Source organism: Schistocerca americana, chromosome 3 (assembly GCF_021461395.2).
Source record: "Schistocerca americana isolate TAMUIC-IGC-003095 chromosome 3, iqSchAmer2.1, whole genome shotgun sequence".
NCBI lineage: Eukaryota > Metazoa > Arthropoda > Insecta > Orthoptera > Acrididae > Schistocerca > Schistocerca americana.
In genome coordinates, this window is record NC_060121.1 from 272,330,273 (window position 1) to 272,356,819 (window position 26,547).

The 26,547-nt window shown below is 40.3% G+C and overlaps 1 protein-coding gene across 1 annotated transcript in view; it reads left to right on the plus strand.

The window, feature by feature from the left end:
- LOC124606011 overlaps positions 1 to 26,547 on the plus strand; it is a gene marked incomplete at its 3' end in the record, with an annotated part of 268,057 nt that overhangs the window by 165,773 nt on the left and 75,737 nt on the right. The window contains exons 5-7 of the mRNA XM_047137974.1: positions 15,517 to 15,588; positions 15,677 to 15,817; positions 18,582 to 18,657. Of these exons, the coding sequence (XP_046993930.1) occupies positions 15,517 to 15,588; positions 15,677 to 15,817; positions 18,582 to 18,657 (289 nt within the window). The remainder of the gene's footprint in view (positions 1 to 15,516; positions 15,589 to 15,676; positions 15,818 to 18,581; positions 18,658 to 26,547) is intronic.

Sequence of the window (26,547 nt, forward strand, 5' to 3'; positions counted from 1 at the left end):
CAGTGTAATTGTCAATTTTAGCAGGTGGAGGTGGAAGATTCATTATGGCACAAAATGTTTGAGCAGCAGTATGTCCTTTACCAATTGCTCTCATTGCATACATTAGCCTGATATTACTCTCAAACAAATTGCTACTGCATGTTTTAGAGCTCCAAAAACAGGTCTCATTTTCACAACTGGCACAAACTATAGCAATTTTGCAGGAAAGTCCTATAGATTTTGTTATGTTCATATCAAAAGAACCTCCACAAAGATTACAACACAAACATTTCTTCATAAACTCAGTAAAAACAGGAAAGTCGACTAAAACATATTGTTCATTAGAAGCTTCATCTGTAATTTCACTTGCACAGTTTGATAACTTCTTTTTTGATGCACTGGTGGGCGTGTCTCCTTCACACATCTCAGCTGTACAAACGTCAGAACTTTCACCAGCATCAACAGGTGCTGAAGCAGAATCACTTGAACAAACGTTATTTGTAAATCTATTACCGCGAAACTTTCGCTTTTTAAATAATGATGCACTCCTAGGCATCGTAGAAACTACGCACTCACCACTGAAAGTCAAAACAAGACAGATAACAAACTCCAAATGAGCGACAAACTAAACTCGAGGCTCAAAACAAACACTCACAGATCAAAAACTGAACAATAAACACAGCTAGTCGTAAAAACAATGGTACCTATGGAAGGATCAAAGATTCTACAACTGAAGAGTGAAATCCACAGCCTTCTATATGTAATGTTTTCGGAAATGCGAAGATTTAAATGTGTACAAATCACAAGATGGGTAACTTTGCTGGGCGCACATGTAATTTTGAAAAATTAAATAAAAATACTTCCAATTGGAATTTCTTAACAAATTTTGCACCATTTTAAGCAGAAAATTTCAAATTAAGTTATAAGGTTAAAAACTGAAAATGTGAATTTTTTCCATTTTCCGGCATTCCAACTCCCCTTAATCGGGCAGGTAGGTTAGAAAATTTAAAAAGGGAAATGGTTGGTTACAGTTAGATATAGTGGGAATTAGTGAAGTTCAGTGGCAGGAGGAACAAGACTTTTGGTCAGGTGAATACAGGTTTATAAACACAAAACAAATAGGGGCAATGCAGGAGTAGGTCTAATAATGAATAAAAAAAATAGGAGTGCAGGTAAGCTACTACAGAATGCATAGTGAACACATTATTGTGGCCAAGATAGACACAAAGCCCATGCCTACTACAGTAGTACAAATTTATATGCCAACTAGCTCTGCAGATGATGAAGAAATTGATGAAATGTATGAGGAGATAAAAGAAATTATTCAGGTAGTGAAGGGAGACGAAAATTTAATAGTCATGGATGACTGGAATTTGAGAGTAGAAAAAGGGAGAGAAGGAAACATAGTAGGTGAATATGGATTGTGGGTAAGGAATGAAAGAGGAAGCCGTCTGGTAGAATTTTGCACAGAGCATAACTTAATCATAGCTAACACTTGGTTCAAGAATCATAAAATAACGTTGTATACATGGAAGAATCTTGGAGATACTAGAAGGTATCAGATAGATTATATAATGGCAAGACAGATATTTAGGAACCAGGTTTTAAATTGTAAGACATTTCCAGGGACAGATGTGGACTCTGACCACAATCTGTAGATTAAAACTGAAGAAACTGCAAAAAGGTGGGAATTTAAGGAGATGGGACCTGGATAAACTGACTAAACCAGAGGTTGTACAGAGTTTCAGGGAGAGCATAAGAGAACAATTGTCAGGAATGGGGGAAAGAAATACAGTAGAAGAAGAATGGGTAGCTCTGAAGGATGAAGTAGTGAAGGCAGCAGAGGATCAAGTAGGTAAAAAGACGAGGGCTAGTAGAAATCCTTGGGTAACAGAAGAAATACTGAATTGGTGAAAGGAGAAAATATAAAAATTTAGTAAACGAAGCAGGCAAAAAGGAATACAAACGTACCAAAAATGGGATCGATAGGAAGTGCAAAATGGCTAAGCGGGGATGGCTAGAGGACAAATGTAAGGATGTAGAGGCTTATCTCACTAGGGGTAAGATAGATACTGCCTACAGGAAAATTAAAGAGACCTTTGGAGAAAAGAGAGCTACTTGTATGAATATCAAGAGCTCAGATGGAAACCCAGTTCTAAGCAAAGAAGGGAAAGTAGAAAGGTGGAAGGAGTATATAGAGGGTCTATACAAAGGGCGATGTTCTTGAGGACAATATTATGGAAATGGAAGAAGATATAGATGAAGATGAAATGGGAGATATGATACTGCGTGAAGAGTTTGACAGAGCACTGAAAGACCTGAGTTGAAACAAGGCCCCGGGAGTAGACAACATTCCATTAGAACTACTGACAGCCTTGGGAGAGCCAGTCCTGACAAAACTCTACCATCTGGTGAGCAAGATGTATGAGACAGGTGAAATACCCTCAGACTTCAAGAAGAATATAATAATTCCAATCCCAAAGAAAGCAGGTGTTGACAGATGTGAAAATTACTGAACTATCAGTTTAACAAGCCATGGCTGCAATATACTAATGCAAATTCTTTACAGACGAATGGAAAAACTGGTAGAAGCCGACTTTGGGGAAGATCAGTTTGGATTCCATAGAAATGTTGGAACACATGAGGCAATACTGACCTTACGACTTATCTTGGAAGAAAGATTAAGGAAAGGCAAACCTACATTTCTAGCATTTGCAGACTTAGAGAAAGCTTTTGACAATATTGACTGGAATACTCTCTTTCAAATTCTAAAGGTGGCAGGAAGCAAAAGGCTATTTACAATTTGTACAGAAACCAGATGGCAGTTATAAGAGTCAAGGGGCATGAAAGGGAAGCAGTGATTGGGAAGGGAGTGAGACAGGGTTGTATCCTCTCCCCAATGTTGTTCAATCTGTATATTGAGCAAGCAGTAAAGGAAACAAAAGAAAAATTCAGAGTAGGTATTAAAATCCATGGAGAAGAAATAAAAACTTTGAGGTTCACTGATGACATTGTAATTCTGTCAGAGACAGCAAAGGACTTGGAAGAGCAGTTGCATGGAATGGACAGTGTCTTGAAAGAAGGATATAAGGTGAACATCAACAAAAGCACAACGAGGGTAATGGAATGTAGTGGAATTAAGGCAGGTGATGCTGAGGGATTTAGATTAGGGAACGGGACACTTAAAGTAGTAAAGGAGTTTTGCTATTTGGGGAGCAAAATAACTGATAATGGTTGAATTAGAAAGGATATAAAATGTAGACTGCCAATGGCAAGGAAAGCGTTTATTAACATCGAGTATAGATTTAAGTGTCAGGAAGTCGTTTCTGAAAGTGTTTGTATGGAGTGTAGCCATGTATGGAAGTGAAATATGGATTATAAATAGTTTGGACAAGAGGAGAATAGAAGATTTTGAAACGTGATGCTACAGAAGAATGCTGAAGATTACGTGGGTAGATCACATAACTAATGATGAGGTATTGAATAGAATTGGGGAGAAGACGAGTTTGTGGCACAACTTGACAAGAAGAAGGGACCGGTTGGTAGGACATGTTCTGAGGCATCAAGGGATCACAAATTTAGCATCGGTGGGCAGCGTGGAGGGTAAAAATCATGGAGGGAGACCAAGAGATGAATACACTAAGCAGGTTCAGAAGGATGTAGGTTGCAGTAAGTACTGGGAGATGAAGAAGCTTACACAGGATAAAGTAGCACAGAGAGCTGCATCAAACCAGTCTCAGGACTGAAGACCACAACAACAAATTAGATATTGGGGTAATGCACATAAAAATTTTTACATTATCAACTGTTGTAGATTATATTTAAAAAAATAAAATACTTCCCATGTGAGATTATAAGTCATATATATATATATCATTTTATTCAGAAAATTGCAAATTTTATAATGAGGTAAAAATCCAAAAATGTGAAAAAAGAAATTCCGTTCTAACTCCCCTTGAAAAGGGAAAGGTACCAGCAGATTGAAACTTCAAGGTTGGCTCTGAGGCATGTCTTAATAGCTCATATGACAAGAGAAATGTCCATGATAGATAATAATCTGAATTATAGTGCTGTTCAGATAAGCTGTTTTAACCCTTCAGGAAGTTTTAAATGTTCTGCTTCCTAAACAGAGATTGTGTTGTATTATAGAAAGTAGCAAATAAGATTTGGCCTGCTGTATCACACTTAATAAATTGTGAAAAATTAATTAATACCAGGTATGCTGAGAAGTCTCTCTTGGTTCTTATACATACAACTATCAAAATGATAATGCAACTGTATGGAGATGAAATATTAGGTTTCATAAACACCAGTGACATTGCTCACTGTAGCTATCAACATCATCAAACAGCTGTTGCACAATATGATACAAAAGGCATGATGGTTATTCAATATATAAAAGTGTATATACAAGCGAAGTGATACTTGGTTCGAACTTCATCGTGAAACATAATTTTCTCTAACTACAACAATATGAAAACAATAATCACCATAAGGGTGATTAGTATCCTGCATCATCATGTATTAATAGATTTGTGAAATCTATTACTTCTTTCCTTATAATTAAGTAATTAATAATCATCTGCTCTTAGTTGCTTTTTTGTAATAATTTTCACAGATAATTATAAGTTGGATGCTAGTTGCATTGCAGTAAGGAATTCATATGCATATCACAAAGACTGTAACATGTTCCACCTAAACGCTCTGATTTTATGGGTTAACTCATCAAGCAGTAAAAATGCTCAGAGTATGAATCTTTCAAACTATTACTGAAGATTTATTAAACAATGATTTATTATATTGTTTGATGTTGAGTGTGTTTCATCACTATGCTGGTCATCATATTGTAGCTTCATTGTCATTTTTAGTGTTCAGCACAACATTAATAGTTCAGTAATTTTCATGCAGCTTCACATCAATCACATTCCCAAATTGTACCAAGAACTCTTCACCAATAGTACATTGCTGTAGTATCATTGATTATCATACTCTAATTTCCAAAATATTTATTTATTTATGTATTTGTTGTTAACCTACCTATGTTGAAATACACAATTGTACAATCCCAGTTATACATCACATTTCATAGTTTAGCATCTTATTGTTAGAAATTTGCCTTATAACTGTCAGGTGGATGTTGTGCACTTGGAACTGTAAGAAAGACCATATACACTCTGTGTTATTCAAATTTGAAGCTTTTGTGTACACTTAAACATTTATGGGTTTGAACAATGCATGGGAATTTACTATCTACATTCAGGTTCTTTAATACTAGAACACACTTATAGGCTAAGGGCTTATGAATGAGCTCCTCCTCATTATCACAAAGCAAGTCTGTCACTGATGGCAGTAGCTTGTTACATACAAGGGCTATCCACAAAGTACATTACGTTTTGGAATTAAAAATAAATAAAGTATTGGAATTTTTTTTATTATATACAGATGAAAGCCACACTTAAATACTACTTTTCTACATAGTTGCCATTTAATTTAAGGCACTTATCATAGCGATGGACGAGCTTGGAAATTCCTTCATCGTAAAATTCGGCGCCTTCAACCACGTGGTTAATCAGTAACCCGGTAGAAATACAATTTTTGTGGATTTCCTGGAAAGAGGCACTAAAATAAACTCTCAAAGGTATTGCAAAACTCTGCACAACCTCAGAAGAGCAATACAAAACAAGCGCAGGGGAAAGTTGAACTCGAAGATCTTGCTGATTCACGACAACGCTCGGGCCCACACAGCAAATGCCACTCGTCCCGACCTGGCACCGAGCAACTTCCACTTATTCCCAGCAATGAAGAAGTGGTTGGCTATGCAGCGTTTTGATGATGACGCACAGCTTCAAGAAGAGCTAACCACGAGGTTGAAGGCGCAGGCGGCCGAATTTTACGGCGAAGGAATTTCCAAGCACGTCCATCGCTACGATAAGTGCCTTAATTTAAATGGCAACTATGTAGAAAAGTAGTATTGAAGTGTGGCTTTCATCTGTATATAATAAAAAAAAAATTCGAATACTTTATTTATTTTTAATTCCAAAACGTAATGTACTTTGTGGATAGTCCTTGTAGCTTCATTCCTGTATGTTTAAAACCTACATCTAGGTTTCATGGGAATAGATAGCTGTTCTGCAACAAAATGTATGTTGTTGTTTTACATTGCAGATGAGACTGGAAGAATGTGTAGTAAGAAGGCAGTGGTTGTTGTCTGCAAACTAATGTTTTTGATTTGCTACTCTATATAGTTTGGTTCAAATGGTTCAGATGTCTGTGAGCACTATGCGACTTAACTTCTGAGGTCACCTGTCACCTAGAACTTAGAACTAATTAAACCTAACTAACCTAAGGACATCACACACATCCATGCTAGATAATTTGGTGCATAACTGTTCAGTGTGTCTGTTACAAGTCAGTTTGGCATCCAGGTGGATTCATAGAAGTCTAACAGTGTCAGACTCATTTACTTAGGCGCATTTACTTTTCCATTTAGATTGTGCAGGAGAAATACATAGTTTCAGTTATGCTATTGTTTAGGATAAGCTTCTTATTGTAGAGCAATACAGTGTCATCAGCATACTTTATGGACTTGTGAGCCAAGAAAACAGACAATTCATTCATGTGCACCAGTAAAAGGAATGGTCCAAGAACAGAGCCTTGCAGCATGCCTCTAACAACTGATAGGGCATTTGGGCATTTGATGGCAGTTATTTACATTAGCCTCACGAATTCTGTTAGTCAAATAGTATCCAATTATTGTCGGCTCATTAGTCTTGATATCATAGCTCTGTGGCTTATTTTGAGTATATCGTGAGACTCAATGTCACATGCTTTGTTCATATCTAGTAGTAACACAAAAGTGAAGGAAATGTTCTCGAAGCCATCAAGAATATCTGTAACAAGAGGTTGTAGCATATTTACTATTTATAAAACTGGTGTAAAACCAAAGAGCAAATGGGGGATCAGATTGTTTTCTTCAAAATACACTCCTGGAAATGGAAAAAAGAACACATTGACACCGGTGTGTCAGACCCACCATACTTGCTCCGGACACTGCGAGAGGGCTGTACAAGCAATGATCACACGCACGGCACAGTGGACACACCAGGAACCGCGGTGTTGCCCGTTGAATGGCGCTAGCTGTGCAGCATGTGTGCACCGCCACCGTCAGTGTCAGCCAGTTTGCCGTGGCATACGGAGCTCCATCGCAGTCTTTAACACTGGTAGCATGCCGCGACAGCGTGGACGTGAACCGTATGTGCAGTTGACGGACTTTGAGCGAGGGCGTATAGTGGGCATGCGGGAGGCCGGGTGGACTTACCGCTGAATTGCTCAACACGTGGGGCGTGAGGTCTCCACAGTACATCGATGTTGTTGCCAGTGGTCGGCGGAAGGTGCACGTGCCCGTCGACCTGGGAACGGACCGCAGCAACGGACGGATGCACGCCAAGACCGTAGGATTCTACGCAGTGCTGTAGGGGACCGCACCGCCACTTCCCAGCAAATTAGGGACACTGTTGCTCCTGGGGTATCGGCGAGGACTATTCGCAACCGTCTCCATGAAGCTGGGCTACGGTCCCGCACACCGTTAGGCCGTCTTCCGCTCACGCCCCAACATCGTGCAGCCGGCCTCCAATGGTGTCGCGACAGGCGTGAATGGAGGGACGAATGGAGACGTGTCGTCTTCAGCGATGAGAGTCGCTTCTGCCTTGGTGCCAATGATGGTCGTATGCGTGTTTGGCGCCGTGCAGGTGAGCGCCACAATCAGGACTGCATACGACCGAGGCACACAGGGCCAACACCCGGCATCATGGTGTGGGGAGCGATCTCCTACACTGGCCGTACACCACTGGTGATCGTCGAGGGGACACTGAATAGTGCACGGTACATCCAAACCGTCATCGAACCCATCGTTCTACCATTCCTAGACCGGCAAGGGAACTTGCTGTTCCAACAGGACAATGCACGTCCGCATGTATCCCGTGCCACCCAACGTGCTCTAGAAGGTGTAAGTCAACTACCCTGGCCAGCAAGATCTCCGGATCTGTCCCCCTTTGAGCATGTTTGGGACTGGATGAAGCGTCGTCTCACGCGGTCTGCACGTCCAGCATGAACGCTGGTCCAACTGAGGCGCCAGGTGGAAATGGCATGGCAAGCCGTTCCACAGGACTACATCCAGCATCTCTACGATCGTCTCCATGGGAGAATAGCAGCCTGCATTGCTGCAAAAGGTGGATATACACTGTACTAGTGCCGACATTGTGCATGCTCTGTTGCCTGTGTCTATGTGCCTGTGGTTCTGTCAGTGTGATCATGTGATGTATCTGACCCCAGGAATGTGTCAATAAAGTTTCCCCTTCCTGGGACAATGAATTCACGGTGTTCTTATTTCAATTTCCAGGAGTGTAGTTGCAAGTTATAATTTAATACAATATTCTATTATATTCCATATAATAGATATGAGGAATATTGGACAGCATCTTTCAGGTTTGCTTTTATCCCCTTTCTTGTAAACTGGTATAACAATAGTAGCCTTCAGGACCTCAGGGAATTTTCCAGTCTTGAAAGTATTACTGATATCAGAAAGGTAAGAGGATCTACAGGAATGTTGACTGTTCATTTCAGGCTGGTGTTTCAGATGCAATAGAGATCTTCACTATAAGAGTTACCTAGGTTTGTGACCACTTTTTATACAGTTGACACGTAATCTGTTTCCGTTTAGAATGTAAGTTATTTAGGTGAAGTATCTTATGGAAAGTGCTTCCATATGTTGCACTATATGGTGTGAATGTAGTAGAAACTTCACACCTAGTGTTGTTTATAAAGAATTCATTTAATATTTTTGATGGTCTCAGAGTTTGTTGACTCTTTTATGTTTCCCTGCTGTTCAGCCCAAGAACGCTGTAACTTTATTCCATGAAAAAGTATAAACACATAAGAGACAGAGTACATACACAGACAACACACAAGTGGCTGGCAGAGCCTCATTGTCTTGCCTATATAGTCATTAGTTTTAACAGGGAGTGCAGCTGGTAGGCTGCGTGCAACTGCTGTCATACTAGCAGACTGGGTGATCTCCAATGGCCAAATCAAGAACAACTTTCATGTGTGAACTGTGAAGTAGCAAACACAAAGATTTGGTAGTTACTCTTCTTCCGTTGCAAAGAAGTGAGCACTGTGCTCATGTCCATTTCTTCTGTCATCATGTTTGGTTGTTGAGTCATGTGCTGCCACCAGTGTGTAGAGTTGGAAGTGGTACGAGTGTGGGCAGGTGCGGTGCCCAATCCCTGTGAGAGAGCATTGGTAGGACAGGTGTCACTGACATGGCTTTAATTTCCATGTCCAAGGCTGCTGAACAGGCAGCACTGGCTGCATGAAGGTGATAATGGCAGAGGTGTCAGTGGTGACAATGCTGGGACTGGTGTCCCACCTTGGCCCACCACCGCTGAAGGGGGCACCCACTGCAGAGGAGACAGTTGTGAAGGCATCAACAATGGTAGAGGAGAAGCTGAGGGCACCGACTGCATTGTAAGAGTCAGCCAGGCAGATGGAGGACATGAGGGCACAGCTGCCCACTTGAGATCATAGCTGGTCAATATGTTGTGACAGCCTCCCCTCAGAAGTGCAGGTGATGTAGAGGAGATGGCCATGGTAGCTCTCAATTACTGTTGACATCAATTTCGGTTGGTGGCCAAAACACAAACCAGGTTGGAAGTGTTGCAGCGCCAGTGTTGGCAGATGTCCTGGCATTGGTTGAAGCAAATGTAGGAGAGCCTGGGGGAGGCAATGTAACAACTCTGCTGAACTCTTATCTCAAAAGGGGTACACCTATAAGAACCGAGGAACTGGTCAAGAGCCACTTCACGTGACACATCCAAAATGTATTTTTTTCATCTGAGTCTTAAATGTTTGTACTAGTCATTCTGCTTCCCTGTTTGAGTCATGGTGGTAAAGAGAAGCCATGACATGGTGAACACTACTTTTTTCCAAATCCTTCAAATTCCTGAGACATGAACTGGGGGCTATTATATGTAACTAACATTTACAGAAGATCTTCAATTGCAAAAATTTTTGTAGAGCTGAAATTGTTATTGCCACAGAAATAGACAGACAACACACCGCATACAGAAACTTAGAATATGCATCAATCATAACAAGTCTGTAGAAATTCAAAAAAGATCCTACTAAATGTACATCAATTCATTCCCAAGGCCACTGTGGAGATCGCCACAGTGACAAAGATGTATGGCAGACACCTGATGGGTGGCACACTGTGGGCAGATTGCAGCAACTCATGTTATTTCCCCATTAATGTCTATCTGAAAAAACATGTATGCATGCTAACACCTTTGCATGAGAGACAACCCAGTGATTCACATGTAATAAGTGCATAACCTCAGACCGAAGGGTGGACAGGACTACGATCCAAGGAGTGGTGCCCTCTATAGCTAACAGCAGAACTCCATCCTAAACGGAAAGATGATTTTGAGTGTAAAAATACTTTCTTAAAGGGTCAGAAGCACAGCCCAAAGATTTATCCAGCCGACTGTGTTTTACAAAAGAAACAACTTTACAAAAAATAGGATCTATGGCTCCAATTTTAGTGCTAGTAATAGGAAAACCATCAAAAACATTCTGAGCTTCCATGTCTAAATGGAAACAAAGCAATTCTTCTTTATCAAACTGTGGATATAGATCAATCAGCAGATGTGATAGGGCATTAGCAGTTGCATGTTGCACCGTAGGTCGAAAATATATCTCATAATTGGAATGTGACAGGAAAAAATCCACTCCTGTAAGTGATGTGCAGCTGTGTCTGGCAAGGATGACAAACGATTAAAAAGAGATAGCAGTGGTTTGTAGTCTGTGATCAGGTGAAACTTGGACATAGAAAAACATGAAATTGTTTTAGAGCATACATGATTGCTAAACATTCTTTTTCCGTCTGAGAATAATGCTGTTGCTCTGAATTTAAGAGTTTAGAGGCATATACAATAGGGTGTTTTTATCTGTCCACATACAATGTCAAGGTCAAACTGAGAAGCATCTGTGGCTAACACTAGGTATTGGACTGGCTGAGAAGTGACCAAACAAGGGGCCAACTGCAGCTTAGATTTCAGCAACTTGAACGCCCAGTCACAAACTGGGGACTATTGGAAAGGAACATTGTTGCATAATAATGCATGGAGTGGTTGTGCCACAGTATCAGTGTGTGCTATGAATTTGTGGTAGTACATAATTTTTCCCAAAAATACCTGTAATTCCTTGATGGCCATGGGGTGTGGTAATTCCTTGATGGCTGTGGGGTGTGGCAACATGGCAATAGCATCAATATGCAGGTACCATGGTTTAATGCCAGCATGCAACACCTCAAAACCTAAAAACATAATAGATGGTTGAAACAACTGTCTTGTCCAAACTGCACTTTAACCTTGCAGACTGTAAAACAGAAAATGGAGTAGGAAGGTTCTGCAGAGACATCAGACACTACTATGTCATCTAAATATGTGGTGAAATGTGGAACTTATGCAATAAGTTGCTCTAAAAAGTGTTGAAAAATGGCTGGTGCAGTTGCCACACCAAAAGGCAAATGCTGGTATTGACGAAGCCCAAATGGCATATTTATAACTAGAGGACATTCAAATTCCTCATCAGATGGCACTTGTAAATGTGCATCTGCTAAGTCAATCTTTGTAAAAGATTTTGGTGACAGCTCATCACAGCGTAGTAAAGGATATATATCAGTGATTGAATTACATTCACTGATTATTTAAAAATCAGCACAGAGGTGTAATTTACCTGTAGGTTTGTTTACTAACTCCAATGGTGTTGGCCATTCATTAGAAGAAATAGGTCAAATAACCTCAAGGAATTGAGGATGGTCTGATTCCGCTTTTCTTGATTCCCTAAAGTTACCATCACTGGGCAGGTCCAGAAAAATGGGGGCGGGAAAACTGTTTCATCATATTCACAGCAGTTTGTTAAACACACACACTTCAATGTATAACTTGCTTGGAGACTCCATCACTACTGACATACTGTTCACATCAACATCCATACTGTCCTCACTCTGGTTTGGAAGAGAGTTACACACAGAAGCAATGTGTCCCTTTTTTATGCCACCTGTAACAAGTTGCCCAGTACTTGGGACATGTGATCCATTCGTGTCATGTGTGAATGAAGCAGGATGGGCATGATAGCAGTTGGGCATAAGGCTGTTGCTGTTGTGACGTGGACTTTTGTTGTCACAAATGATGATTAGCTATATGGCACTGAGATGTCCGTTGGACTGCTGCAATAACTTCTCCATTATCTTATGAATTGACTGAAGGCTGGGAGGGGTGAGAGGAACTGATTTCTGAAACTTTCGACAAGGTTTCTGTCTACCTGCATCATGTGATACTTCAAATGACTGAACTACATTTAATACTTCGGTAAGCATAGGATTTTCTCTTTGTAGATCTTGCTCTTGAGCTTCCCTATCAGGAGCAAAACACAGGACTGCATCTTAAACCATATGATCTGCCTATGATTACTTATGAACATTTGTCATAAAATTACAACAGTGACTAAGTGCATGTAGTTCTGCTGCCCACGCCCTTTATGACTGTTTTGACAATGGTAAAACTCAAAACGAGCAGCAATAATGTGAGTACATTTACAGTGATAGACACACATCTGATCTAAAGAAAGACTTGAAGGTTCTTGTAAGGGGCGAGCTGACACAACAACTGATACCCATCAATTGAGATCCACGACAAAAAAGAGCCTTGCACAAGTTTTCATCTGTTACCCCAAATGCCAGGAAACTTTGTCACATGCATTTTTCATAAGTGTCCCAGTCTTCCGTTGTATCATTGTACACAGGGAATGGCAGCGGATATGTTGTGGATGGTGCTGCAAATTGTACCAATGTAGCTATTAAACTGGAAATAGCAAATGTCTGTGCCTACTGTTGCTCAAGAAGAGATTTAAGCACTGCCTTCATGCAAATTAAGCTCAAAGAACCAATCACTGAAATAGAACATGTGAAGTCAAATACCATACTCATTGCCAAAGTTTTCTAACCCAAAAAGCACTGTAACTTTATTAGATGAAAAAGCATAAACACATTAAAGACAAAGTACATACAACAGACAACACCCAAGTGGTCTGCAGAGCCTTGTGCTCTGGCATAATAGCCATTAGCTCTAACAGGGGGTGCAGCTGGCAGGCTGCACATACTGTTGCTGTTGTACTAGCAGGCTGGGTGGCCTCTAGTGGCTGAATTAAGAACAAACTTCATGCGCGAACTATGAAGCAATACACACGCAAATTTGGTAGTTACAGCAACTGCTATTGTATTTATTACCTTCCAGGCAGCTTTGCATTTGTTTCCAGAATTTTCAATGAAAGCATCATTGGCTCTATGTGTATTTCTGTCTGTACTTTGAGCCTGTACTTTGTATGTTTTCCTATCTTCATTGTATCTCTGCTTCAATTCTAGGTTAAAAGTTTTGGCCATTCTATTTAGGACAACAACAGTGTTTCTCAGGTTAGGCAGTTCATGTGTGAACCATTTGTTCTGCTTTTTTGGTGTGCTGTACCATCTGTTTACACCTTTTTGGTCATTTGTGAGCAACAGTTTTAATAAATAAGTTAAAAGCATTATCATTGTCATAACAATTATATACTGTATCCCACTCAAGTTTTGACAGTTTTTGTCTTAGCTGTGTAAAGTTGCCTGGATATATCAGTCTGATCCACTTAATGTATTTGGGTTGCTGAACAGAATGTTTTCACAGTTGATGATCAATTACAGGCTGTGGCAGTCAGATAACATTGGATCTCTCCATACAGATATTCATCTTTCATCAAACTGGAGATTAAATTATCCAGGCATGCATCTTATTGGGCTGGCTTGTCATTTACACTCCACTGCATACATTAACTGGTATATTTTCATGTACATATCTCTTACTGGTTAAACTGTCAGATCTCAGTTCAGCTGTCATAAAATGTTCCATTAGACATGTTGCTTTTAAAACACTCAGTATTTTGGTTGGTTAAAAATTTGTTTGCAATACCAGTTTCATTTCAGTAAACTGTATCCTTCAAAGATAAACTTTGATTGCTGAGTCTTTCATCAAAGCATAAGGAAGAAGAAACAATAAACAGAAATTGTGGAAATGTTTTAAAAATCTGTATTTCCTGAAATTAAGTGAGAATGAAGTTTGTGCATGTCTCCTTATAAAATTGCATTAATCTTTTTGAATGTGAGAGCTATTAGCACTTGTGATGTAATATTGTCATATGATTCTTTTGAATACCTAACAGTATCACTGTAGTATCTTTATAACTTCCTATTCAGAGGCACTGCATATAAAATTTTAATCATTGATATTACTATGTGTTTTCTTGTGACACTGTTAATGTTAATTTGATTTTCATATTTAGGATTTACACCAAGTTCATTGTTAGATGATAGTCTTTTATGATATAAACTATTTCTGATTTGAAACTTCATGGTAGATTAAAACTTTGTGCCAGACTGAGACTCGAACTCGGGACCTGCCTTTCACAGGCAAGTGCTCTACGAACTACCAAGCACATCTCACAAGCCATTCCCACAGCTTTGATTCCACCAGTACATCTCCTATCTTTCAAGCTTCACACAAGCTCTCCTGTGAACGTTGCAGAACTAGCACTCCTGGAAGAAAGGATACTTCATAGACATGGTTTTGCCACAGCTTGGGGAATGTTTCCAGAATAAAATTTTCACTCTGCAGCAGATTGTGCACTGATATGAAACTTTCTGGCAGATTAAAACTGTGTACTGGACTGAAACTTGAACTCGGGACCTTTGCCTTTCATGGGCAAGTACTCTACCAACTGAGCTACCAAAGCACGACTCACGACCCATCCCCACAGCTTCAATTCAGCCAGTACCTTGTTTCTTATGTTCTAGACTTCACAGGAGCTCTCCTGCAAACATTGCAGAACTAGCTTTCCTGAAAGAAAGGTAGAACGCTTGCCCACAAAAAGCAAAGTTTCCTGAGTTCGTGTCTCGTTCTGGCACACAGTTTTAATCTGCCAGGTAGTTTCATATCAGTGCACACTCCACTGCAGAGTGAAAATTTCATCCTGGTATTTCTAATTTCCTTAAAAAATTAACAAAGAGATAATCCTGATAACCTGGATCTATATATTTTAAATTGATTTATATAAAAATATTAATCTGATATTTTTTGTTAGTTGTCAGTTATATCAGTCATACCACTAATATCTGTGGAATTACATTTTCTGAAGTGCCTCCCATCTGGTTTTATATTTTATGTAGGCAGTGTTCATAGTGACATTCTTTTCCTTATCAGCATAATATATTAATCACACTTATTTGATCTCATTAGCACATGAAAATAAATATTTATTGCTGAAATGGCGAGTTTCAGGAGCATTTTTTCTTTTTCTTTTTTTTGTTATCCTTAACTTTGATTTCTGGCAAACTTAAATTTAAAAATAAGTGTTGAAGACTGACTTATGAATATTTTTTCCCAACAGTGTTGTACCCTCCAATGTTTTCTACCATGGGATGAATGACGGGACAGCGGACTTTAATCCAGATGACACTGTGTAAGTAAAATCTTCAGCATTCATTACTCTAGCTGCTGCCATGTGACTTAAGTGTATTCTGATTCCCTGTTCTTTTTGTTTTTTACAGTGGTGAATTAATACCCAAGAAAAACTGGAATAATTTTGTGCAATCAGTTCGCTCAAAGCTTACTGTGAAACAGGTAGTTGACGGTGTAAGGAATGGAGCAGAATTATCCTTTGATTATCTTTTATTGGTGCTGACAGCAGAGTAAGATATTCAATATTTTATTCACTTCTGTTTTTAGTTGTTTCATTATGTTGAGTATTGTATAATGTTTCTTCAAAGACTTGTTTAATTTTAAAAATGTAATGTAAGGTTTCAGTTGTATTAAAAGTTGACAATATCTTTTAATTAATCTGAATTATCTTTTACTTAAACATACATATAGATCAAACCACTTTATGGTGCATAATTGCGGTGGTTCATATCGAGCAGTCTCTTTCTCATTTCATTTAGGAACGTCTACTTTTTCCTGCATTACCTTGTCTTTAAGGACTTGCGCTGAACACACAAAAAGGCGGAAGAACAATTTTACAACCTGCTTCAAATATTATTTTTTTGTGTATTAGCAGTGTAGTCATTCTTCCTCATGGCTCTGCTAAGGGCCGTGAGAAGTCAGACACTTTGTATCAGTTTAGATACTTGTCAAATAATTCATTCACAACTATCTTGTATGACCCTTTTATATTGTGGCTGATGATGCATGTGTTCTTCTGCCTTCTGGTAATTAGCCTGTTGAAATCTGTGTTTACTGTTGACACACACACACACACACACACACACACACACACACACACACACACACACACACACACACACACACTCTATCTGCATAACTACACTGTTCAGGCAGAATGCACTGTGCTGGGACTGCAGTTCTGCAGCTTGACCTGTGTGATGGATTGTATCAGGTATGTCAGGTGAAGTGGGTAAGGGTAGAAAGGAGTTGGGCCGAGGAGGACAGTTGCGTAAGGTGGTTGACAGCTGAGAGGGAGGCGGTGCATGGAATAGGTATGCAGGAGGGAGAGGCAGCAGTTGCATGGATGGGACTGCAACAGTGATACTGGCACTGATGAGTTAGTTCGAGCAGTGCACAAAGATGACAATAGAATTTAGTAGTGGGGTGGGAGGTGACTACAGAACAGAGGAAGGGGAGACTGTTGTGAAGAGGCTGTGGGCACAGGTTAAATAAAGACAAGATTCCTGCAATAGGATAGGGTGGGTGTGGAGCAGGGGACTAGCAGAGACTGAGGCCAGGAGGAGTATCGGAATGTATTGCAGGACAACTGCCACTCCATGGTTCAGAAAAAATGCCTTGGGGGCAAAGGTCCAGATGGCAGGTGTTACGAAGCAGCCACTGAAACTGAAAATGTGCTCAGCAGCAGTTTTGCCACTTGGTGGTCAGTTCAGTTCGAGTCCACAGTTTGGCAGTGCCATTAGTTCGGATGGGCAGCCAGTTGATGGTCAAGCTCACATAAAATGCTGTGCAGAAATTACAGTAGAGGTGGTATATGACATGACTGTTTAACTGGCGCTTCTGCCTTTGGTTGAGTAGGGAAGCCTGTGATGAAATCGGAGTAGGAAGGGCTGGGTGGAGGTATCAGACAGCACTTGCTGTGCTCAAACTTTCACTAAGGCCCTCAGACACACGCACTATCCATTCTGGACTGAAAAAGCTGAACCGCAATATTTACTAAGACTTCCACTATCTATAATTGTGACTGGAAATGAGGAAAATCATAGCACAAACCTTCCGTGGGCATGGCATCTGTTGACAACTTAATGCCTCTGCCATTCGTTTAGTTAACTGCCCCTTCTGGGAAGTTCAACCCTTCCTTCTCACACATTTTCACACCTTCTTCCTTGGGATTAATCCAGTTTGTAGTGACTAACAATAAAGAGAGATGAATACTTTAACTCTGTTGTGAATCCATGGGCTTTTAATTGTAACACTTTTAATAATCACATTCACAGTACTCTTTTTATGATATAATTTTTTAACTCATTTATTGAGAAGGGAACGTTGCAGATTTGTTCAATTCAAGACATTCATATATGCTAAATAATGTTTTGATAGAAAGTCACTTCATGGCATATCAAACAATGGAAAATCCTAGAAGGAATAACGACAATATTACGAAAAAGATATATTGCCACTCACAAAAAGAGGAGATATTGAGTCCCAAACAGGCATAAACCTGTGCTAGTTCATACATTCATCCATTTATCCCCTTCCCTCCACACATTCCAGCACAACACACAACTAATCTGTCTCCTTTCTTCCCCTCTCCACTACTTCTCCTGCTCTCTCCTCCTAAACCTTCCAACTCCACCTAGCAACCCTACACTAACTAACTAACTACACTATCCTCACCACATCCCAGTGCTACACCCTCCCGTCTCTCCCCTGCTATACCTTCCCCCTTGCCACCCCAGCCTCCTCCTTCCCCCCCCCACCACCCAGATTGCTTCTCCCATCAAACACAGTTGCTTGCAGTCAGGCCTCAGTGGCCAGAGACTGATTGTGTGTTTGTGTGTGTGAGATGTGCTTGTGTGAATGTTTTTTTTTTTTATGTTAGAAGAAGAACTTTTGGCCAAAAGCACACACGTATAGCAGCATTTTTGTTGTGCCTGTCTGCATTTCAGCATCTTCTCTGTATGGTGAGTAGCAATCTGTTTTTTCTTAACTTCAAGATGTACTGTACACATATCTTATTCTGGGCAGCACTGTACATCTTCATGGTAGAATGCAAGTTAAGTAAACTGCAGTTATGATGACCTCAAAATTGGTGACACTTGGTTCCAGACTGTGTGCTCCTCTCATAAAATTCACTTATTTCTCCTTTTATAATACTGATGTGTACTGAAAGCTTAAATGGCAAACACTGAAGCAAAATGTCATTATATTTTTTCCATTGCTGTCATTTCATAATTTTACACTATTTTCACCTGTGACATTTGTATCTTATAGCATAATTGCTGCCGTTGGCCTACTGGAGAACAACTCTGTCAACATTGTAGCAGCTATGCTTGTCTCGCCACTAATGGTGAGTATTTATGGTGGATGTTACCTGTTAACAGATTTGAAATTTAATATATTAATTAATATTTCTGGATAAATAATTTATGTGGAAAAAATTATATCATTTTATGTTGGCAGTATTACAGTTTTTTCTGCTAATATTTTCATATTTTTCACACCTGGAAACAGACATTTAAACATTTTTTCAGTTTCATGAGGTGAGTGATAAGTGCAGTAAACTACACAGCAAAGAGAAACATTTTACAATTGTTTTATTCTCTCAGGAAATGGATTCATTTTCTGTGTAGCTTAATATTAATTTGCAGTGCAGATACCTTGTCATTCATTAAGAATAACAAAATTCTGCTGCCTTAGCTGGGTTAGGAAACAAAAAAAGGTCATGGGCCGAAATCAGCAGAATAAGGTAGCTAGGGAATTATTTTATATTGAACAAGTAGTGTTCTGCAGTTTGCAGATATTGGAAATACGTCATATCCAATTCTTCTGTAGCCCAGCTCATGCAGTTTTACTACCTCTGAGGTTGCCACATGTACAAATTCTTTGTCCTGATGCCAAAGCTGTTTTTTGTGTCTTAGTATTCATTGCTTCTACTTTAGTTTTGAAAATGTTACAGCAATATTGTATAGTAAGAGCCAATCAATGTTTGACCGATTTTTTTGTAGTAAAAGTTGTTTTTGTTGTCTTCAGTTGAAGACTGGTTTATTGCAACTGAACATGCTAGCCAGTGCTGTGCAAGCCTCTTCATCTCTGTGTAACTACTGCAATCTAATCTATTTGAACCTGCTTACTGCATTCGTGCCTAGTCTCCTTCTACAATTTTTATTCGCGTTCTTTCCTGCTATACCAGATTGATTGTTCCATGATCCTTCAGAATGAGTCCTATCAACTGATCCCTTCTAATAGTCAGGTTGTGGCATGAATTTCTTTTTTTCCCCCAATTTGACTCAGTACCTCCTCACCAGTTATTCGATCTACCCATTAAATCTTCAACAATTTTCTGTAACAGTACATCTCAAAAGCTTATGTTCTCTTCTTGTCTCAAATGCTTGTTGTTCATGTTTCACTTCGATGCAAGACTACACTCCACACAAAGACCTTTAGAAAAGGCTTCCTGATACTTAAATTTAAGTTACATGTTAACATATTCCACTTTTGCAGAAGTAACAATATTATGAAAAGGAAAGTTGCTACTCACCATATAGCGGAGATAGGAACAGATAGGCACAACAAAGAGACTGTCACAAATAAATAAAGCTTTCGGCCATTAAGGCCTTTTAACAATAGACATAGCCACACACATACACATACAACACACACACACACACACACACACACACACACACACACACACATACAAACGCAATTCACACACATGACTGCAGTCTCAGGCAACTGAAACCACACTGCAAGCAGCGGCACCAGTGCATGATGGGAGGGTCAACTGGGTGGGGGTAAGGAGGAGGCTGGGTCAGGAAGGCTGGATAGTATGGTGGGGGTGGTGGACAGTGAAGTGCTGCAGGTTAGACATAGGGCAGGGGAGAGGTAGGGAGGGGGGAAGTAGCAGAAAATGAGAGAAGTAAAAAGACTGAGTGTGATGGTGGAATGGTGGTGGTGTAGTGCTGGAAAGGGAACAGGGAAGGGGCTGAATGGGTAAGGACAGTGACTAACGAAGGTTGAGGCCAGGATGGTTCCTGGAACATAGGATATATTGCAGGGAGAGTTCCCACCTGGAAAATTCAGAAAAGTCAGTGTTGGTGGGAAGGATCCATATGGCACAGGCCATAGAGCAGTCATTGAAATGAAGGATGTCATATTTGGCAGCGTGTTCAGCAACAGGGTGGTCCACTTGTTTCTTGGCCACAGTTTGTCGGTGGGCATTCATGCGGACAGACAGCCTGTTGGTTATCATACCCACATAGAATACAGCACAGTGGTTGCAGTTTAGCTTGTAGATCACATGACTGGTTTTACAGGTAGCCCTGCCTTTGATGGGACAGGTGATGTTCGTGACCGGACCGGAGTAGGTGGTGGCGGAAGGATGTATGGGACAGGTCTTGCATCTAGGTCTATTACAGGAGTATGAGCTATAAGGTAAGAAGTTGGGAGCAGTGGTTGTGTAAGAATGGACAATTATATTGTATTGGTTTGGTGGATGGTGGAATACCTCTGTAGGAGGCATGGGAAGGATAGTGGGCAGTACATTTCTCATTTCAGGGCACAACAAAAGGTAGTCGAAACCTTGGCGGAGAATGTAATTCAGTTGATCCAGTCCTGGGTGGTACTGAGTTATGAGGGGATTGCTCCTTTATGGCTGGATGGTGGGACTTTGGGAGGTGGTGGGAGACTGAAAAGATAAGGCACGGGAGATTTGTTTTTGTACAAGGTTGTCTGTGAAGGCTTCAGTGAGACCTTCAGTATATTTCAAGAGGGGCCGCTCGTCACTGCATATGCAATGATCACAGGTGGCTAGGCTGTATGGAAGGGTCTGCTTGGTACAGAACAGGTGGCAGCTGTCGAAGTGAAGGCATCGCTGGTGGTTTGTAGGTTTGATATGGATGGAGGTACTGACGTGGCCATCTTTGAAGTGGAGGTCAACATTTAGGAAGGTGACATGTTGGATTGAGTAGGACCAGGTGAAACAAATGGGGGAGAAGTTGTTGAGGTTCTGGAGTAATGTGGATATGGTGTCCTCACCATCAATCCAGATCACAAAGATGTCATCAATGAATCTGAACAAGGTGAGGGGTTTAGGATTCTGGGCTTTTAGGAAGGATTCTTATAGATGGCCCTTGAATAGGTTTTCATATGATGGTACAATGTGGGTACCCATAGCCGTACCCCAGATTTGTTTGTAGGTAATGCCTTCAAAGGAGAAGTAATTGTGGGTGAGGATATAGTTGGCCATGGTCACTAAGAAGGAGGTTGTTGGTTTGGAATCTGTCGGGCATTGGGAAAGGTAGTATTCAATAGCAGTAAGGTCATGGGCATTAGGAATGTTAGTGTAAACAGAGGTGGCATCAATAGTGATGAGCAGGGCGCTGTGTGGTAAAGAGACAATAATTGTGGAGGGTCGGTGGTTGGTATCTTGTATATAGGAGGGTAGGTATGGATAATAGGTTGAAGGTGTTGGTCTGTGAGAGCAGAGATTCTCTCAGTGGGGGCACAGTAACCAGCCACAATGAGATGTCCTGGGTGGTTGGGTTTATGACCTTTAGGAAGCTTATAGACAGTAGGAGCACAGGGAACGGTAGGGGTGAGTAGAGAGATGGACTCTGGGGAGAGGTTCTGGGATAAGCCTAAGGATTTGAGTAGTGACTGGAGATCCTACTGGATTTCTGGAATGGGGTCACTGTGGCAAGGTTTGTAGGTGGAAGTATTTGACAGCTGGGAGAGTCCTTCTGCCAGCTAATCCTTGCGGTTCAAAACAACAGTGGTGGAGTCTTTGTCTGTAGGTAAGATTATATTGTAGGGATCAGTTTTTAGATGGTGGAATGCCATTGTTTCTGCAGATGCGAGGTTAGTTTGCATGTTGACAGATTTGGGGAATGATGGTGAGGCAAGGTTCGAGGTTAAGAAATTTGGGAAATTAACAGGGGGTTATTTGGGGGCACTGGGAGTGGATCACAGTTGGATGGAGAAGTGAACTGAGTTAGGCAGGGTTCAATATTGGTCTTTGGTTGAGTCTGATTAGTAGCACTGCTAGCAAAAAAGTGTTTTCACTGTAGGGACCGAGGGAAGGACAGAAGATCTTTAACAAGCCCTGCATGATTGAATTTGGGAGTGAGGCAAAAAGTGGGGCCTGATATTTCTGTGGGGCTAAGGCTTCTGGAGGAAGGGTTCATAACTGTGTTAAGGGTCTATTTAGGTTCTGGATTCTGTGCAGTGGTGGGAGGGAGTTTTGGAGAGTGGGGTAAGTGTAGTACGTCTGCAAGACAGAGTTTGTCAGCTATGAGGGGATGTGCGGGAGGTTTCAAGGTTGTTGTAGAGGCGGCGGACTGTGGTACTCCAATGCGGGAATAGGAATTGAGCAGAATGGAGAGCATTAGAGGTGGCTTTGTTCATGCTGCTCAAGTTCCTGCAGGGCAAGAATTTCTATGTGTGTTATGGGTTCCAGGAATTTGGGATTGCATAGCAGGAGAATTTTGTGGATGAAGAGAAGGTACTGTAAGGTGGTTTCGGCCTGGTTGATTTGGTTTTGCAGGACTATTTTGGTGAGGGCTAAGGATTGATGGAATAGGATCAGATGGAGGTCATTGTGGAGGGAGGGGTAATTTGATGGTAAGGCCATTTCGGGGGTTTTCATGAGCCAACCAACTATGCGGGTACAGTATGTGGGATTGGCATCTGACTAGGGATAAGGAAAATTTTCTGTATTGACGCAGATGGAATGAGCAAAAAATCATGTAAATAACATAGAATTATGTCTGATAAATTTTGGAAAAATACTCCCAAATATGTGGGAAAAATCATGAGAAGACTGAAATGGAAGCCAGAGGTGGAAACAAGATGAAATTTGAGGGAGTCAACGATAGAAAAATGTGTGAACTCACTAAAATTGGCGAGATGTCATGAGGATCAAAGTGGAGAATAAATTATAGATACATTACTGTTGGTAGCAGACCTGAGGGTGGATAAGAGTGAAGAAGGGGGATGGCAGATGTGACAGAATGAGGTGGAATTATTCTGACTTAGATCTTTCAGTGCTCTGTCAAATTCTTCACACAGTATCATATCTCCCATTTCATCTTTATCTACATCCTCTTCCAGTTCCATAATATTGCCCCTTGTATAGGCCTTCTATAAACTCCTTTCACATTTCTGGTTTGCCTTCTTTGCTTAAGACTGGTTTTCCATCTGAGCTCTTGATATTCATACAGCTGGTTCTCTTTTATCCAATGGTCTCTTTAATTTTCTTGTAGGCAGTATCTATCTTACCCAGAGTGATAGATGCCTCTACATCCTCACATTTGTCATCTAGCCATCCTTGCTTAGCCATTCTGCATTTCCTGTGATCTCATTTTTGGTATATTTGTATTCCTTTTTGCCTGTTTCATTAACTGCATTTTTATATTTTCTCCTTTCATCAGTTAAATTCAGTACCTCTTCTGTTACCCAAGGATTTCTACTAGCCCTTTTTTTTTGTTTTTGTTTTTTTTTTACTTAGATGATCGTCTGCTGCCTTCCATCTTTCAAACCTACACATTCTTCTTCTACTATATTTCTTTCCACTGTATTTGTCAATCGTTCCCAAATGCTCTCTCTGAAACTCTCTACAACCTCTGGTTCTTTCAGTTTATCCAGGTCCCATGTCCTTAAATTCCTACCTTTTTGCAGTTTCTTCAGTTTTAGTCTACAGTTCATAACCAATAAATTGTGGTCAGGGTCCACATCTACCCCTGGAAATGTCTTACAGTTTAAAACCTGGTTCCTAAATCTCTGTCATACCATTACATAATGTATCTGAAATCTTCCAGTGTCTTCAGGCCCCATCCACATATACAACCTTCTTTCATGATTCTTAAACCAAGTATTAGCTATGATTAAGCTATGCTCTGTGAAAAATTCTACCAGGCGGCTTCCTCTTTCATTCCTTACCTCCTTCTTAGTCACCATGGCCAACTATATCCTCACCCACAATTACTTCTCCTTTGAAGGCATTACCTACAAACAAATCTGGGGTACGGCTATGTGTACCCACATTGTACCATCATATGAAAACCTATTCAAGGGCCATCTATAAGAATCCTTCCTAAAAGCCCAGAATCCTAAACCCCTCACCTTGTTCAGATTCATTGATGACATCTTTGTGATCTGGATTGATGGTGAGGACACCATATCCACATTACTCCAGAACCTCAAAAATTTCTCCCCCATTTGTTTCACCTGGTCCTACTCAATCCAACAAGTCACCTTCCTAAATGTTGACCTCCACCTCAAAGATGGCCACATCAGTACCTCCATCCATATCAAACCTGCTAACCACCAGCGATGCCTTCACTTCGACAGCTGCCACCTGTTCTGTACCAAGCAGACCCATATTCACCTACTACTTTTCTGTCTTATTCTTTCCTTACTATCGAATTCCAGTCCCCCATGGCTATTAAATCTTCATCTCCCTTAACCAGCTGAATAATTTCTTTGATTGCATCATACATTTCTTGAATATCCTCATCATCTGTGGAGCTAGTTGGCATATATACTTGTACTACTGTGGTAGGCATGGGCTTCATGGCTATCTTGGCTACAATAATGCATTCACTATGCTGAATAATTTCTTTTATTGCATCATACATTTCTTCAATATCCTCATCATCTGTGGAGCTAGTTGGCATATATACTTGTACTACTGTTGTAGGCATGGGCTTCATGGCTATCTTGGCTACAATAATGCATTCACTATGCTGTTTGTGGTAGCTTATTTGCACTCCTATTTTTTCATTCATTATTAAACCTACACCTACAATACCGCTATTTGATTTTGCATTTATAACTCTGTATTGACCTGACCAGAAGTCTTGTTCCTCTTGTCACCGAACTTCACTAATTCCCACTACATCTAGCTTTAAGCTATCCATTTCCCTTTTTTAATTTTCTAACCTACCTGCCTGATTAAGGGATCTGACATTCCATGCTCTGATCCACAGAATGCCAGTTTTCTTTCTCTTGATAATGACATCCACCTGAGTTGTCCCCACCTGAAGATCCAAATGGGGGACTATTTTACCTCTGGAATATTTTACCCAAGAGGTTGCCATCATCATTTAACCATGCAGTAAAGTTGCATGCCCTTGGGGAAAATTACAGCTGTAGTTTCCCCTTGCTTTCAGCCTTTCGCAGTACCAGCACAGCAAGGTCGTTTTGGTTAATATTACAAGGCCAGATCAGTCAATCATCCAGACTGTTAGCCCTGCAACTGCAGGAAAGGCTGCTGCCCTTCTTCAGGAACCACACATATGCCTGTCCTCTCAACAAATACCCCTCCCTTGTGATTGCACCTATGGTATGGCTACCTGTATCACTGAGGCATGCGAACCTCCGTACCAGCGGCAAGGTTCATGGTTCTTGGGAGGTGGGGGGATATACAAAACTGTATGAAGTGGAAAATTAAATGCTTGGTGCCAAACACTTCATAAATGGAATTTTACCTGTTCCCTGACCCTTTGCAATGCTTTTACATTGTTTAGAGTATGTATTGTATGTTGCACATTAGGTTGCTAATGAGACAAATTATACACATGAATAAAAATGAATGTTATTTTATTTGATTTTACTTACATAATACAAAATTATTTTTATATAGTGATTTCACTATATTGTTGAATGTTGTCTCATTATTGCACTAAAAATTGTAAAACAACATTCTAAAGTGAAAATTTGATTATGAATTAAAAAACAAATCAAATAGTAATATTTTATCATATATGAAACATCTTGGAAGAATGTCTTTCTTCAGTGTCACAAAAGAATGCCTTATATTCAAAGTAACTAACATTTTTCAGGCTTGAATGACCTAGTATAATAGTCCTTGAAATGCTCATTTCCTCAATTACCATTGGTGGCATATGCAAAATACAGTTATATGTTTTGAGCAAAGTGGGCGAATTGAAATTCTCTTTATTTGCTCGCTTCTAATCTCTTATCACCTTCCTTGGATCTTCTGTGATGACATTGCTTGTTGCATAACAAGGCAAAAACTGTAGGAACTCCAAATGAACTGTGTACAGCAGGACAGACTGCCAGTTTTTCATAGGAGTTTAGTCTAAGAATCAAATTCAAGATGTGGAGCCACTCACTGCAAAGGCCAGCTTGCCATAGATTGGTGGCAGGAATTCAAGAATTGAAAAGTTCTTCAAGAGATATGGCATTAAGCACAGAATTAATTTTCATTCTATAG